Source organism: Rhinichthys klamathensis, unplaced genomic scaffold (genome assembly GCF_029890125.1).
Source record: "Rhinichthys klamathensis goyatoka isolate OS25496 unplaced genomic scaffold, OSU_Roscu_1.1 h1tg000365l_1, whole genome shotgun sequence".
Classification (NCBI taxonomy): domain Eukaryota; kingdom Metazoa; phylum Chordata; class Actinopteri; order Cypriniformes; family Leuciscidae; genus Rhinichthys; species Rhinichthys klamathensis.
Window position 1 is genome coordinate 99,232 of NW_026606874.1, and position 18,518 is coordinate 117,749.

Genomic DNA, 18,518 nt, shown 5'->3' on the forward strand with positions numbered 1-18,518 from the left:
AATATTCTGCCTTTTTTTCAGCCAGCACAGCAACTGGATGGCAAAAATGGCAGAAATATTAAAAAACCCATTTTCATAAAAGATCTAATGATGTTTTAGCATACGCCGCAGCTCTTGGTACCAATCGCAATTCAGATTTTACAATAACGTCATATTCTGTGATGTTGCTTTAACATTGCTTTTAACGTTATTTAAACCGGAAGAACAAAATGGATTTAAAAAAAAAAAAGTGGGTTCATTGTATAATATGTAAATCATACATATCTGACAACATTTTTTTTTTTTAAATTGCGAGTTTCACTACCCTTTAAATAAGATACATGATTCGGTAACCAATGAGCAGTCTTAGCCAGAATGTTTGGTATGGAACATGAACCTGACCTGGTGAATGAGCACTATCTACTGCTACACATGACCTGAGGAGGAGGAGGAGGGGGGGTGTATTTCCTCTGGGAGGAAACTGGTCTACGTGCCCCCGTTGCTAACCCCTAGCTCTCCGAGACACTCATAAATCTGACTACTGCTTTCCCTTTGTACTTTCCCTAGAGCTACAAACACATCACTTCTGATTAAGGGTGGCCAGTATACTAGTCTATTTTAAATAAAAAAATAGTGTTTTATAAAAAACAGTACAAAACTTTCAGCTGGTTGAATGGTTTTCTAGGAGACACTGTTTTAATTGAGGTTTAAAGGTGTTGAATGTAGGACACTCTCTTTTTGGGAGGGGCAAGCTTTTCCAGAGTTTACCGCCTATTATTGACAATACGTTTTGTCCAAAAGTGGTGCGTCTAAATGGTATCACACAGTCCCCTTTTACAGAAGCCTGTGTACTACCTCCACTTTCAAGTCTTTGGAAAAAGAAAGATTATGTAAGACTTTATATACCAAATAAGCATACTTGAAACATTTGAAATTGTCAAAGCTTAAAAATGTATGTCTCTCTAAAATATCGCAATGGTGAAATGACAATAGCTTTTTATCAAAAGTTTTTATGGCTTTCTTAAATAGAGATTCAATGCTTTTAAGAGTAGATATGCTAGTTAATGACCAATTTGTAAAACAATACTCAATATGTGAAACAATCATAGTATGTAAGAACAACTTGGCAGCTTTGGTGTCAAGAAATGGCCTAATTTGTTTAAAATTCTGCAAATTGAATTTAACTTTATTTGCCACCTTTTTTACATGATGTTTGAATGTTAGGGTTGAGTCATATATGACTCCTAAATACTTGAATTCATTAACAATATCTAGCTCCTGTGCTCTAAGGAACACATTCGAATGTGACACCTTCATATTTTGTTTGGTAAATGCCATACAGAATGTTTTTCTTTGGTGTTTAGGTAGAGACATGACTTAGTAAGCCAGTCTTGCTCAGAGAAATTAAATGATGTTAATTTAGATAAAATAACTTTGTGATTAACATTATCAAAAGCTCGCTTTAGGTCCAGGAAGACAGCACCAACATAAGAACTCTTATCTTGGTAGCCTTTAACCTTTTCCATAAATAAACAGTTAGCTGGTTCTGTTGAACGATAATTGGCCATATCTGATCTTTCACCTGTTTTAAAAATGGGTGTCACCAGGGCCATTTTCCATGCTGATGGCACAATGGATTGTCTTAAGGACTGATTAATCAGATATGTAATGGGCTGTATAAGGATCTCTTTGTGCCTTTTTAAAAAAATGGTATCAAGGCCATAGATATCCATGGCCTTAGAATTTTTTAGGCTACTGATAGTATTTGCTACTTCTGTTTCATTTGTTGTAAGTGAAAAATCGGCTGTGCATAATTAATGGAACAAATAGAATACTGTTGCTAAACTGCAGGTCATGCTTTGATAAAAAGAGTTACTAAAAGTGCATCAAGCCACAAAATGGACTAAATGTGTTACTCACATGCTTTAGGTACATCCTTTTTTTGTATCATACTCTGTCTACTCTTTAAACAGCATTATGGTAAAAAATACTATGGTAATAACCTTCTCATCTGATGGCATTTTGCTTGGGGAGTTGAGCAGACGGTGCTCCCTGTTCCTTTTCTTCCTAATTAACTGACGGAACACTTTCCCCTCTGTTTGGCCTAAAACACTTCTAGTCATCCTGTTTGAAATAGAGACTACAACATCAGATTTTCTGTAGCAGTGTTCTCACCAAATTTACGATTCTTTGCAGCCTTTAGCCACTGCCTACAATACTCTGGATCCTTCACTGGAAACCGAAAATAACTCGCTTAACCCGCTTAATGTTTAGTTTTTGAATTCTTGCACCCAGAAATGATACAAGTTAACACCATTGTGATTAAAAGTTTGCAAAGAAGTATTTCCTACTCAAGCAAGTAGGTATTTTGTACAAAGCACTAACATTGCAAGACAAACTGCACCCTTTTCTCGGCGTTTGACAGCACATTTTGTGAATCAGAGGCTGTTCTTTGAAGTCCTGCAAACCTAATGTGCACTGACTATGGTCGACCAGTAAAAGTCATTTTAACAGCAGGCTAAAATGTGTTTATATTTGAAAGGATTATTGCCGATTATTACTTTAAATGTTTTTTGCTAGTACTTATATGTATTTAACCTTTTGATTGGTACGGTCCCATATATGGGATTCTTATTTCTGTGCCCCTGAGAGTATGGTCCCACATGTGGGATTTAGAATGTTCAGTGACGTCAAGATAGATGCGCTCAGCGCTTGTCATATATCACAATATGCAGTGTTTTCAACCACATAATGTTTATTTGAGGTTTCAGACATTTAAGTACACATAAGCACCAGTAAAACAATACAATTGGATTTTGTAAAATACACATTTGTGTCTGTGGAAGCAGCAATAACAATCTATTCAAATATAATTTTTGCCGACATGTGTTGTTCATATCAGACAAACATAGTGGAAGTAACTATAAAGTTTACTCTATTCTTCTCACAGTTCACCGGCCACTTTCTTATATGTATTTCGGGAGAAACTGATGACTGACTGGACTCTCTGAACTGCGGCGCAAAGAAACATTGTGGCGCCCATCTCACGTTATAGATCAAGATCAAGATTATTTATAAAGGTTTTTAAACGGCCAAACACACTCACTTACACATATGTGAGAATCGGAGTATCAGATAGTTGATGACATGGTAAGCAAATTTGTGAATATTTTGAATAAAAAAGGAAAAACTAAATAAAAGCGATACATCTGTCTTACAGTGTTATTGTGGCTGCGGTGTGTCACGTGACAAATATGACGCGTCGCCATGGAAACATTAAGGGGGAATTTTCTAGAATAACGGTCGCTCTGGGGGTCACTTAGCATATTTTACACTTACGCATGAAAGGGTTAAGGGTCAGAAACATAAAATAAACATTATATAGTTGAAACCCCTTGTGACATGTGACCAGTGCTGAACCGTCCTTCTCAGACTTGGAGTGGCCATGGATAGCAAGTGCATTATGGGTGTTTTTCTACCAATCTGGCAAAGGGAAAGACAACAAGACAAGTTCTCTGTTTAGTCACCGATTTAAAAAAAAAATAATAATCACCTTTCTACCACATAGGCAGCCAGGTTTTATTAAAAGCCCATTTTGCAAGTGGTGAATAGTAGTTTTGCAGTTTTTGCAGTTCCCTTTAACTGAATGGTCAAATTAACATAAAAATGTAAAAATAACTGTTTTGGCAAGTAGGGCTGTCGCGATGAAGGAATTTCCATTACAGTGATATTGAGTGTCTCAATATTGTGATAAGCAATATCACCACATTAATATTGTTATTATTATTTTGCTATATAAGGGCTACTAATATATTTTTAACAGTTAGTTCCGATTCACAAATTGACTGGACAAGAGGCTTTCCAAAAGTGCTAATATTTCAGAAGTATTAGCACTGGCACATGTCTCTGTGTGTGCTAGACAGTCACAGGCTATTAGTCATTGCAGTTGCATTGTTAGGTGGCGGCATAATACGCTTAAAACGCTGATTCATTTATGAATGAAACAAGGTGGTGAAATTAAATTAACTGAGTGCCACATCACAAGGCTCAATTGTTGAGCATCGAGTCACGTGGGTAACGCTGAAGCTGATGTTTCACTTTAGAGATCAATGGCATTGATGCAATGCATTGAACAGCGCTGGCGCCAGTCACGGAAAATCCCCCTAAATGTTGAAAGGATACTATGACAAAAATATTGTTATCGTGAAATAAAATGACTAAGATTCTGGTCATATTCTTCATGGAAAATGAAAAGCATAGAAGGGAAGATATTTCTAAAATATTGTTTCAGTTAACAGTCCTGTATCATCTTTCCAAGTTCAAAATCTTCCTCTGAGGCCTTGACGAAGATCAACTCACCGCATGACACCAACAGACACAGAAAATAATGAACTGCACACATACTGTAGGTTGTGATCTTAAGTGCATCTGGTCATGCTTTTGGCTCAAATTATTCACACTTCTCTTCACACAATCACCCCCTGCCACAATCTGTTTCCTATTATCAGACCCAAACTTATTTCCTTAAACTGTATATGGACTAGTGTGAATATATGCAATGCTAGAACACAAACATGTTTCAAACAGTGAGAGACTCAGCTCAAGTTCACCTGTTAATCACTGCAGGTTTCCCAAGCAAAAAGAAGAAACCGTATAATTATAAACAAATGTCATTCAACTTCCGTAATGTGTCGTATTTCTGAGTGTAATAAAATATTTATTGGGAAATTTGTGAGTGCGATGAGAGATGTAATTATTAAACCATTAGGATACTTTAAGAACTTTGAACCATAACTCTTTCCTTTGTAATCAAATTTGCTTACTGGGTAATAAAAAATAAAAAAAAAGAATTTTCAACAGACTTTTTTCTACAGATAAGTTACGTAAGAAGAACAAAAAAGTAGATGAGAGTTTTGATTTCAACAGTAAAATATGTAAATGCATTGTGAGATCAGAGTAAATAAGATATTTCTCTCTATGTATAATGACTTTAAATGAGCAGCAGAATAAGAAACGACCATATGGTTCCATTCAGCAGCATTTGGGCAGACACCTTTAGCATCTTCACAACCTAATCAAAGTAGATGAGGTGTGGGTGTCACAGTGGATGTGTTTGTTTGAGCGGAATGTGTTTGCGACAGAGTGGAAAAAGGCAAAAAAAAAAAAAAAGGAAATCAATGGAAGATGTGTGGGAATGTGGGTCAGTATCAGTTTGAGGGGGATACGTGTGTTGCAGTATTTGTGAAAAATGTGAAAGGTCTGAGAAATGTGTGTGTGTGTGTGTGTGAGGTATGTGTGTGTGTGAGGTTGGAAGGGGGTAAGTGGTGTGGTTAGACACCCGGAGTCACTGAACATTCTTCTGGCATGTGTTCAGCTTCCAGCCCCCTCTTCCTCTTCTTGTGTGTGCGAGACTCTGTCCTGGCAGCCAGCCCGGCTATGAAGTGAACTTAAACAAACTTCTGTTGCAGCCATCTGCTGGAGCTGGGGAATAAATCAAACAGCTTCACGGCCGCCAGCGATCGAGTTACCATGAGCAACAGCGCCCGCGCGCCTGCCTGGAGCCACAGCGAACCTCCGCCGGCCAACATGTGGCCACTCTAATCCCTCCCAGAGAGAAGAGAGAGAGAGACAGAGAGAGAGAGACACAGAGAGAGAGAGAGAGAGAGTGTGTTGGAATGTAGTGTTTTGATACTCGTTGAAAGTATTTTGTATCATGCATTGTTTTGTTTTGTTTTTTCATTTGCTCACACTTGTTATTATTGACTAATAATCATTCTTGTTCCAAGTGGTTAAAGGTGCAATGTGTAATAATTTTGAGTATCTATTAACAGAAATGCAATATGACATCCATAACTATGTTTTCAGAGGTGTATAAAGAACTTACTTAATAAACCGTAATGTTTTTATTACCTTAGAATGAGACATTTATAACTACATAACCGCGGGCACCCCCTTCTATGAAGGTCGACATATTGTGACTTCATGTTTCTACAGTAGCCGAACGCGAACAAACAGCGCTACAGAGCGCGTTTCGTCACTACCTTGAAAGAGCGCGTTTCGTCACTACCTTGAAAGAGAAGCCGCAGAAACCTAGAAGCTAGCCATAAACACCGTGAGTAGTGACTTTTCCCTTGTCAGTGGTGTAAAATATGTAGTTGAACTGTTTCATGTAACTTAGTTCTTCTCCCTCGCTGTGTTATGGCTTTGCTATGTGGGGATAAATGTGCTGGTTACGTTCGTGAGACAGCTGATTAGTACTCTTGTCATTGACCGTAAAACAGTATGTTACAGGAATCACCAACCCGTCGATCGCGGTCGACAAGTCGATCTTGGAAGCATTTTTAGTCGATCGCGAAGAGTTTTCAAAATCAGAGAAAAAAGCCTATTGTGTGTAAATGGTGTCTAGGGGATGCGGAGGCGCGCTGTTTCAATCATGTCATTTTTGCCGCGCGCACCTTTGGGCTCATATCATGCGGACGCGTCGAGTTTAAACAAGGCTTTACGCTTTAACCAGCTCAGCCACAGTAACAGCTCATATTTAGCCAGCTAAACTTTTACTACCCTGTTAGAAAACGTCTCAGGTTACAAATGTAACCTTTGTTCCCTGAGAACAGGGAACGAGACAATACGTCATCGACGTTATGGGGAACGCCTCAGGCGTGACAGGTGTCTGAAATCACTATCAAATCACGTCAATCACATTGACCGGCGACAGCCCGTGAATCATTAGCGTGAATGATTAACGTGCGACCTGGAAGTATATAAGGGCGCCTTGCAAACATGACAAATCACCTTATCGTCTGAAGGGACTGTACGGCAGGCAAGCCCCGAGGCATGGCAGGGAGACGTATTGTCTCGTTCCCTGTTCTCAGGGAACAAAGGTTACATTTGTAACCTGAGACGTTCCCTTTTGAAGGGAACTCAACAATACGTCATCGACGTTATGGGGAACGATATACCCACGCCGCCATGCTGAGGGGAGTGCATGCCCTCAGGCAGTGACAACTGTCCGAACCAGCAAATTCAAATGAAATGCTAGAACCACTCACCCTCAGGTCACACTGGGCTGTCAGTGACAGCATTCCCTACGGTCATAGCCCAAGCTATAAGCCTAACAGGAAAACCTCCATAAACATAGTTAAATGAAAGCCTACCTGGGCCTGCTCAAAGGCCTAGGACCACAACTTCAATTAGAAGGGGCCCCTTCTAGGGAATGTGGCTAGGGAATCCGAAGGAACCCCAGCCAGTCACTATTCAGGGGAACGTACTCACCCCGATATGCCACCAGGACGGCCTGACCTGGCGTCAGATACATAGACACTTAGTCTGGCCACTTCCTGTCTGTCCGAAGACAGAGCCTCTGGAAAAAAGCCTTAAGTAAGGCATCCAACCCGAGGGACTGCGACGCTGGCAGTGAACCACTCGGCCCGGATCTCAGAGACGGGATATCCCGGAGAGTATGACTCAGCATAGTGCTTTATGACCCTTGCTAGCGAGGGGAGTTTCTCTACTCGATCCATGGATCAACCCAGTGTTTGCAAACACTGAGGAGGCCTGTGAAGGCCTAATGGCTGATCTAACCGGGAGGCCTCACGAGAGGCCTACGACCGTCTGACCAGACTCAGGAAGCCGCATGCTCATAGAGACCCTCAGTGAGGGGAGCACAAGGTCTGCCTGGTAGGCAAACCAGGCTGTAGGCAGGAAAGGTTCCAGGAGGGAACAAATAGCAGAGAATAAACACTTTAGCGAGCCAGGGCGCAAGCTCGCCCTCAGCAGCTGCCTATTAAGGCTAGCTGAAACTGATAGCAAGAGGCCACTAGCTTCATAAACCCAGCACCATTAGAGAAACATTACAGGGAGGCCCGGAGAGGCCTACTACCTGATAACCCCAGTATGTGGGGTGCTCCACCTTCAGGGAGGCCCAGAGTGGCCTACTACCTGATAACCACAGTATGTGGGGAGCTCACCTTCAGGGAGGCCTGGTGAGGCCTGCTACCTTACAACCACAGTATGTGGGGAGCTCACCTTCAGGGAGGCCTGGTGAGGCCTACTACCTGATTGCTACAGTCTGTGGGAACTCACCTTCAGGGAGGCCTGGTAAGGCCTACTACCTGATAGAAACAGTATGTGGTCACCCACAGGGAGGCCTAGAGAGGCCTACTACCTGACAACCACAGTATGTGGGAACTCACCTTCAGGGAGGCCCGGTGAGGCCTGCTACCCTACAACCACAGTATGTGGGGAGCTCACCTTCAGGGAGGCCCGGTGAGGCCTGCTACCTTACAACCACAGTATGTGGGGAGCTCACCTTCAGGGAGGCCTGGTGAGGCCTGCTACCTTACAACCACAGTATGTGGGGAGCTCACCTTCAGGGAGGCCTGGTGAGGCCTACTACCTGATTGCTACAGTCTGTGGGAACTCACCTTCAGGAAGGCCTGGTAAGGCCTACTACCTGATAGCAACAGTATGTGGTCACCTACAGGGATGCCTAGAGAGGCCTACTACCTGATAGCGATAGTACGTGGGGAACTCACCCTCAGGGAGGCCTGGTGAGGCCTGCTACCTGATAATCACAGCATGTGGGAACTCGTTTTCAGGGAGGCCTAGTGAGGCCTACTACCTGACAGCCATAATATCTGGGAGCTTTTTACTGCTACCTGATAGTAAGCCAGGCTAGCTGTCCAGTTGCCCGTCATTGGGCTTGTCTCTTCAGGGAGGCCTGGTGAGGCCTACTACCTGATAACCATCTTAAGTGGGAATTCACCTTCAGGGAGGCCTGAGGGGCCTACCACCTGATAGCAACTGGTAGCTGAGTCCGGGTGACAGTTCCAAGGTGGCCTGCTAAGGCCAGCCAGCTGGGGACTCGCCTATCAGGGAGGCCTGGTTGGGCCTACTAGCTGACAGCAAGTCAATTCTGCTACAAAGGAACACTGTTGGGAACCATACCACACCAATGGAACTATTGGGCCCACCCACAGGAGGCCTAGTACGGCTAGCTACCTGTAGCAGCTATAAAGTATGTCCCACAATGTTGGGACTCACCTCAGAGGAAGCCTGTTTAAGGCCTACTACCCACCGGTGAGTCAACTGCCCGAACCACCAAAGCCAACCATTTATCTCGAGAAGTGGCCTACAGCGCCCTATTGGGGGCTGCCCATACAAGGAGGCCTGCTGAGGCCTACTACCTGATGGCGCAGCCTTCGTTGGCAGATAAGCTGTTTACACAGCGCCTACAGCATCCTGGTGCCTAATCACATTGCCCATGGCAGTGTACTCAGCATAGAGAGCTAATACCCTTAGAACAAGGGGAGTACAACATACGTCACTCTGCCTCAGTGGAGGCCCCAGTTAGTCAGGGGCCTACCATCTATGCATGGGCGTCAGCACAGGGCAATGCTCTGGCTTCAGGGGAGCGAACTTCGACCAAGGAAGAAGTGAAGGCTTACTTCATACTCGACCCGAGCCATAGTAGTGCGAGGTAGGATAAAAACAGAACTGGGAGTGAAGTGCTCAGACCTACCCTGAATCACAGGGGAATACTCACACCTCACCCTGAGTTTACCAGGGTGCGGGCCTGCCAGCGGCTCTAGGGGTAACAGAAAAACATCTGTGCCCAACCTAGGGGAGTGGGGCTTGAATGAAAGCCAACCACCTACAACCCACAGCCTGAGCAGTAGCTCAGCAAGGTATTAGTGAAGCCTACACTGGCGGCCTAAATCCGTAGGCCAGTTCTGCACGGCAGGGTCGGGCAGGAGACTCAGTCTTCTTCGTGAAGCGAAAGACGGCCTAACCCTGCTCAAAAGGACTTATATACCACGGAGGCCTAACTGAGGCCTACCATGTCCTTATAAACCATCCTCTGCACCACGCTGCATTACTCTAGTCACCCCAGAATGCAGAGAAGGGGGCGGGCCTTGGCCTAACGACTCCCATGGGAGGAGGCTGATTATACAGGGATGCCAAAACCTACATTCACAAAGTGAAGGGTCAGAGGAAGAAATGCTAATTTTAGCAGAACGCCTCTAATATCCCTGGCACAGCCTAGGCCAGCTACAGAGGCGGCCCTGGTGAGGGCCAACCTGTAAGCATAGATCTATCTGAGGGCTCAGAGGAGCCACAGCCTACTAAAGAATATAGTCTGTATTATTCCATACAAAGGGCTGCAGAACGCTCAACCTAATGAAAACTCAACAGAGCTCAAGGGGCGAAATACTCAGAAAAGTCAAAACGGTCCCATGGGCCGGACATAAGATCTATCTGAAGCTCTAGCGTCAGTCAACACTCTAAGTAAACATTCTATCAGAGAGAGACCAACTACTCTACCCTGAGGTGGCTAGTAGCCCGAAGGCTAACATAGTTATCATTCTGGCCACCTAACGGGGAACTTCAGGGCCCTAATAATCCAATAAAGTTACCTTACCTTTATTACCTTGACATGACCCCATAACTCTTTATACAGGGAACGAGGTCTGTAAAGAGAAATATGTTATTTTTTATCACAAAAAATATACTCCTTGAAAAGACCAGCAGCTCACCTGCGGCGTGCAAAGTGAAGACTCACCAGACAGTTCTTCATGAACATGGGGTCTACCACCTTTACATACCTGAAAGAGGCACTCTCCCTAACCAAGCCGAGGCGGGCCATCAGAACATTGTTCTAACCATGAGCCCAGCCTCAGGCCTGATGTAAGAAGCGCCTGGGGAGTCGGGGAAGAGAGGAAAAGGCAAAGATATAATCACGCCCTCAGGGAAGATGATCCAAGACCAACGCAACGTGCGTTTGTGCCGGATCACCTCCCTCAGATCCCTCTTCCCATCCACGCATACCCACGCTCTCCTATCCTCTCAACATCAGCGAGCTAGCCCGCTGATGTTGGTGGATACAGGCAGAGTATGGGTTCTTCCATGTCCTCTCGATCTCAGTATGATCTCAGGTGAGCCGGTGGTTCTATGACCGGGGAAAAACCGCTCTCATCGCGAGCGATTTCTCCCCCAACGAGCAGCCACGGCAGCTGCAGCCTGCCCGCGGCGCGTTCTATAATACCAACCAGCTCAGCATACACAGGGCAGGGTGGCTGAGAAGATACAGGAAAATATTTTATTATTTCCACCCTCATCAGCCATCTCCTGTTTGTCCGGGAGAGCGCTTGCTGCCGGACTAAGTTTTCCCTTTTTTTTTTTTTTTTTAAACTTCATCCAATTGCTTCTCAATTCAACTTCTCATCAGCCGCCGCATCGTCTGAGAGGATTACACCCCTCTCAAGGCGATCGGCGAGCTTCAGCTGTGACATCCAGACGCTGAACCCTCTTCTCTCGAGAAGAGGGACAGGCGCGATCACAATTTGTACAGGCAGTTCCCTCGAGAACCGCCTGTGCGCGTCTTCCTTCCCAGACAAAAAATGCACAGTTCACGTGTGTCACCCGGCTACAAATATCTTGGGCACGGGTCTGCACACTTCTGAAAGCATTTCATAATTACCTGATTTTCAAAGCAGTTACAGACAAAACAGTCCCTGAAGACGAAAAGATGATTTGTCATGTTTGCAAGGCGCCCTTATATACTTCCAGGTCGCACGTTAATCATTCACGCTAATGATTCACGGGCTGTCGCCGGTCAATGTGATTGACGTGATTTGATAGTGATTTCAGACACCTGTCACGCCTGAGGCGTTCCCCATAACGTCGATGACGTATTGTTGAGTTCCCTTCGAAAGGGAACATATATAGTTGCATAGTTTCATGTGGTTCTTCTCCCTCGCTGTATTATGGGTTTGCTATGTGGGGAGAAATGTGCTGGTTACGTTTGTGAGACAATCAGCTGATTACTATTATTATATTATATATTAAGACCCTTCATCCTCACCTGACTATGGCTTTGTAAACTTTATCCATGATGTGGTTTATAATGGACTGTGGTACAGAAACAGTGACAATGTTACACACTCTTGGCTTACTCTGGCTATTCTCTGCTGTCTCAGACGACAATATGTTTGTCCCGTTTTAGCCACCGTAGCTTCTTCGGAAGGGAGGGGTGAGCAGTGGGCTGAGCCCTTAGTGCAAACTCGCAACCGAACCGCTAGATGCCGCTAAAAATCACACACTGCACCTTTAAATGCACTTACATCTTGAAATGCTTTTTTGACACAAAATTAATGTAAGCACAGTCAGTTATGTCTTAGGGGATTAAACGCTGGTGAGTTCACGTAGTGTAACAGCGCAGCGCTTCTGTGTTGTACGTCACACGTATCACACACATGACCACCAGCGTCGGCCAATAGTGAGCCTACGTGTGACGTACAACACACACTGTAAAAAATGATTTTATGGCAAAAATCATGTATCTTTTGCTAAGAATAATTTTGTAAAAATGAAAACTTTATAATATTAAGTAAATCCTAATTATATACTCAGTTTTTACTTGTATATATTAGACATCCAAAAGACAAGTAAATTTGACTTCTAACTCTCTGGCATATTTACACGCATTAATTAAGTACTTAAAGCTAATTTTAAAAAATCAAGTAAAATTTACGTCCTTGAAAAAAGGAAGTTTACATTTTAAAAGTTTAATGTTCTTAATGACGAGTTAGCTTCGTAAGACGCGTTAGCCATATTTGTTTCTCGGTTTTAAACTTGAATGTTACGTTTTACACAAGTTACTTCTAAAAAACATGAATATGTTACTTAAATCATGATCTTTTTGTTTACTGTTTGTTATTTTGTGTGCAATTTTCTTTATAGATGACAAATATCGTGGCCACGATTCACGATAACTATATGTGAGCAGGTTTTCGTTCCCTCATCGTGCACAATATAATTCATTCCCTCATTAATTGAATAAATCGTGCATACTATCTATTAAATGATCCCTGCTTTTACTAAATCGTGACCAAGTTGTAAATGACAATAATTCGTTGCCTTATTTAAATCAAGACGAGTGAAAAATTAGTAGGCCTAGTGGCCTACTACGAGAGTAAGGTCATGCAGGATGTTTTTGATATGATTTGGTATGAGTGAAATGAATAATGTGAATGCATTGCAAATTAATTAACTTTTAATTTAAAAGTATTTGCTGTTTACTGATTATTGTTAATTTTTTTTCTTTTCTTAATTTCAGGATATTTCTCAAATGCATTCAGTCCTTTGTACCTTCGTTGCTGGAAACCGGTTGAAATGGACAAAGAGAGAGACCGAACACGCTGAATTGTGCGCTTAAGCATTATGTAGATGATTATTTCTTAATATTACTCTCTTAACTGCACATTGTCACTGTATTATTTTTGTCACATTATACGAGTAACATTTAATTTAATTTAAAATAATTACCAGCACTGCATAAAACAAGTAAAATGCATTTAAAATATCAAATGGTTTTACTTAATTATATTAATTACATCAGATTTGTAAGTAAAAATTACTAAATATAATTTAACAGGCCAAGTTATATGTACTTATTCACTTTGTTAATTTTACTCAGCTTAGTTAAGTAGATTTACTTAATTTCCATAAATGTGAAATTTACTTAAAAAACATTTGTGCAAAAACTTGCCAAATAGAAAATTTAGTAAATTCTACTTATTGTTTTTCTCAGTGCAGAAGCGCTGCGCTGTTACACTACGTGAACTCACTCGAGGCCAACAGAGAAGGAAATTAATAGTTGAATAAAGTCGTTATTTCTTTTTTTTTTGGTTGGGGGGGGGGGGGGGGGGTTGTGCGCACAAAAAGTATTCTCGTCGCTTGATAAACTTGAGATTGAGCCAATGTAGTCACTTGGACTATTTTAACGATGTCTTTAATAACTTGGCTGGCAAGTTTCAATCCCTTAGAAGCCTATGGAGGAGTGATCCAGCTCTCAGATTTAATCGAAAATATCTTAATTTGTGTTCCGAAGATGAACGAAAGTCTTACGGGGTTGGAACAACATGAGGGTGAGTAATTACTGACAGAATTTTTTTAACTGGAAAACATGCAGATACTTAAAGCACCCTTTATTTATTGCTTGTAATATGTTTATTTGTTCTTCCTTATTATTTAACATTTGCTTGTATGTTTTAAAGCTAGTTGAAAATTCTTAACATATAATTGTTTTAATTTAATTTGTTTTTTAAGTATAGGGTTCCACTTTATTTCGATATTCCACTTTAGGCATTCTACTAAGGTAACTTTGCAACTACATGTCAACTAACTCTCATTAGCGTATTAGTAGACTGTAGTAGACTGTCAGTAGACTGTTAGGTTATGGTTAGGTGTTATAATAATAATAATAATAATAGATTTTATTTATAACGCTTTTTATAAGATTCTCATTCCAAAGAATCTCAAAGTGCTACAAAAAAGAACAACAATAATAGCTACAGAATACTAAAAACAATAAAAACAATAGAACAATCAGCACATAAAAGCCTTTCTAAATAAAAAAAGTCTTCAGTTCTGCCTTGAAGCTGCCTTATGGTTCAGGTTAGTAGAATAAGTTGACTTGAAGTTGCCAAGTTACTTATAGTCAGTAGAATATCTGTTGGGGGGACCATCAAAATAAAGTGTTAGCAGATATTAAGTGTACAGTCTACTAATACTCTAATGACACTTAGTTGACATGTAGTTGCAAAGTTACTTAGTTAGTAGAATGTCTAAAGTGGACTATCGAAATAAAGTGTTACCACTTATAGTTACAAAATTTAAAATATACTCCACAGCAATGCAAAGGAATGTGGGAAATATTAGTATTTAGATCCACATATCGAAAATTCACCGGAAACCATTAAACCATTCGGCTATCTTTGGGATACTCATTTCTATGGATTTGAGACACAATCATTCTAATCCTGGATATTATTTTGGGGCAGATAATGTAAATTGTGATGCTGGGTCTGATTAGGTATGGTGTTATTCAATAATGGAAGGTCAACAGTTGTGATGAGATTAAGATTATAATGAGATTTTTTATTACTTATTAATTACTGCAAGCTTTAGGGAAATCAATGTTCATTTTTATGCACACCCTGATATGCTGATAACTCCCAAAAATCTGATTATTTCCTGGTAGTGACGTCAAAACATTTGTGTATCTGACTCGGATTATTCCATTTGTTATGTCGGTTGTTAAATAAAGCATTAAAAACTGAAGAGCGGGAAACGTATATACTTGTATATTCTACAGAATTCTGACTGTACTATACTTCGCTGCATAAGATGAGAACACATTTTTATAATTTCTTGGGTCAAGAAAGAGTCTGAGTTTGCTATATATTTCCTCCTCTCTTGCAGCAAAGTGCTCGCTCTGTATGGATGCAGTTAAATCTGCATTAAGGACGCTTTCCTGACACATATCACACATGCACACTTTAATAAGCCCACACAACGCAAGTTAATGTGTTTATATGCTGGGTGAAATCAGGGTAAGGGGCGAAAATGTCAATCGGTTTATGCTGAAGCTATTTATGATCTTACATGACCGCATGTATTGTAACTTATTAAGCATAATTGGGTGCATGTAAACATGTAAGCATACTTTTGTAATGGTTTTTTTTTTATATTCTAATTTGTTTTTTTAGAATATTTTCGTGCAAAATCTAGCTTAGGCTCATGAACTGCAAGCATATGTAGGTTTGTCAAAAAGTGAGGACATTTTTATTTGTGTCTTAGTAAGGTCCTGGAACACTGTTTAGTTGAATTTATTCGCTCATTGAAATTAAATGTGTGCTTTTACTCAACTAACTCAGACATTTAGTCAGATATGATGTGAATACCCCATCCAATCAATTGGAAAGAATTCCAGTTATCCTAAGACTATTTGATCCCTTATTCGTGACTCCTCGCCACCCTAAAGCTCTTAATAGCACACTGATTCACTCATTCACACACTATAATCTCTGAGCTGGGTGTTACCTGTAATGCATGACAGATTCAATTTTAGGAATAACCTTTAGGTTTAAAAATATATATATATATGTATATATTTACATAACTGAAAATGCATTAAAACTAAAATCCCAGCAGTACAGCCACAATCTTTTGAATTAAAAGAGAACTGACAATCAATATGACCGATTCAGCACCTTTGTTGTTGAAAGAACATGTAATGTTCTCATTGATGGAACAATCATTTTCACTATCAAAGAGAAAGAGCGGGGTAAAACTTTAGTTTAGGGTCCAATTCTCACTATTAAAGATACGTTTTTTAGCTTTTAGTATGGATATGTTAGCCTTACTGATACGCCAGTCTGCTCCAAAACAATGACAATTGTTTTGAAGATATAGCATAAAAAAAAAAAAAAAATTATGACTTCAGCCACTCATCACATTTTCTGTCCAATCAAATGCTCTCTAGAATCTAAAGCGTCCCACCCCATAGATTATAAATAGCTGTGCAGTATGAATCTGCAGCTAAAATTGGTCACTTGTTCACACATTTACTAATTTCTACAAGGTGAATGGCACATAGTGCACTATATAGGGGATAGGGAATGATTCAGACAGTGTAAATATGCATTCCATTAGGGCGAACGAAGTCTGGTTTCACGTTAGTGTCACGATAGCATGTCCAGAGACACGATAGCACAGAGCGGATCATATGCGCGATTCGCCACAGACCACAAAACGTATCGGACCCATTTGAATTCTGCACAAAATGCTACATTTTAAAGCGATGTGGAGGAGAAACGGTTAGAGATTAGGAGGAAACTACGGTTTTACCAAGCTCAACGGCTCTGGTCGAGCTGTGATGAAAAATATTCACATTGAATATTGCTGCGCGTTTCAAGGCACTTCAGTGGGCCTTTAACTAGTTGCTTATTAGCATGCATATTACTAGGATATTGGCTGTTTATTAGGACTTAAAAAGCACATATTAATGTCTTATTCTGCATGATCATTTTCTACATCCCTTAATCCTACCCAATACCTAAACTTAACAACTACCTTGCTAACTATTAATAAGCAATAATTAGGTATTTATTGAGGCAAAAGTCTCAGATAATAGTTAGTTAATAGTGAGAATTGGACCCTAATAAAATGTGACCAATAGAGGATAGTCCAACAGGATGCAACTGGAATTTTAATTAGAATGATAGGAAGATAAATGTATTACAGATGCAATCAAAGGAAAATGGATCCTGCGATTTCACACAGTATCACGCGACATTCTTAGGGGAGTTACTAAGGCCCCTAAGTTAATAACTAATGTTCTTTGCAAAGGAAGTGAATCAATCAAAACTAACTTTAGCTGGACAATAACTTTATTCTAGAGCTGCTGTAAAGCTTTAATTTAATTTCTCTGTTACTTTAATTTCCTATTATCACTGTAAAGCTGCTTTGAAACAATCCATATTGTTATAAGCACTATATAAATGAAGGTGACTTGACTTGACTTGACCTTCTATGAAGCACGAAAGGCATGATATACGGTCATGTTTCATTCTTTTTTTGCGATCAACTTTTTATTGTTTTTAGATATAACAAGATAACATTGATTCAAACAAACAAATAGGGAAGGGGGAGCAACAGACATAGTATCAATCATTTAACATTCTGAAAAGAGAGGGAAAAAAGATTACTTTATATGGTGGTCATGTTTCATTCTTTAAAGGAATACATAACACCAGTAGATAGTTTTGCCCAGACATGTACAAGTCCAGTGAAGCCTCTCGATACTGCAACAAGCAGCAGTATGTGTACTGTGAAGATGCTAAAAAACATTCATGATTCAGTTATTAATGGTATTTTTACATGTTTTACTTGTAAACTGCGGCGCTTAGTTTTATGCTCAGAGAACAATCTAAAATGCAATTCAAATGTAATGTGCTAAAAACAATGACCAGGAAGATAAAACAATTGTTATCATCTTTATCTTCAACACAATTTACTATCAAAACAATAGGTCTCATTCATTGATTCCTGTCAAATTGATTCATTCAAATTGCTTTCTAATTCACAACACATGTACGTACATAAATTTGTTCTTAAACTTGTTGTGTTCCAACATAAATTTTTTTTCAACATAAATATTCCAAAAATCATCAGCAGGTTCATTCTCTCTTTTTTGTAAAATCTTGCAGCTTCGTAAAATACTTATGTTGTCTTAAAAAGTCAGTAAAATATTTAGGACAATAATACAAAACATTATTTCATAAATACCAGTTTGGTACACTGAGGACCCAAATGCGAAGTTAGTTCAACAAATATTATTGAGGGCTCAAGGCAGAAATAAATCTGCAGCCGGCAGGCCATCAAGTCCCGGGATGAACTCTGAACACTCTTTAGAGCAGCGAACACATGAATGTGACCTGGTAAAATTACTATGAGATTATCTTCGGCTTTGAAAAATGCAACATCATATGCTCTTAAAGATACAATATGTAATTTTTTTCGCCTGCTAGGGGTCCCTAACCTCTTACAATAACAAAGGCGTAGGTTGATGACGCAAAATTCCAGTTGAATTATGGAACTTGTCGTCAAGCTTATGGATCTAATAATGCTTATGGATGAGTGAATACATTGATGTTTTTATCATGACTGTTGTATGAAGCAGGGCTCGATTGCTA

General features: G+C 40.4%; 1 protein-coding gene across 2 annotated transcripts in view; it reads right to left on the minus strand.

Annotated features, from left to right (window-relative positions):
• The window catches only part of gse1b (Gse1 coiled-coil protein b), a 93,320-nt gene that overhangs the window by 52,839 nt on the left and 21,963 nt on the right, over nucleotides 1-18,518 (minus strand). Inside the window, exon 2 of one of the 2 annotated variants that reach the window (XM_056233264.1) lies at nucleotides 5,275-5,583. The exons of the other annotated variant lie outside the window; for it this stretch is intronic. Within the exon in view, the coding sequence (XP_056089239.1) occupies nucleotides 5,473-5,583 (111 nt within the window). The 3' untranslated portion in view covers nucleotides 5,275-5,472. Of the gene's footprint in view, nucleotides 1-5,274; nucleotides 5,584-18,518 lie in introns of those variants that run through there. 2 annotated transcript variants of the gene reach the window in all.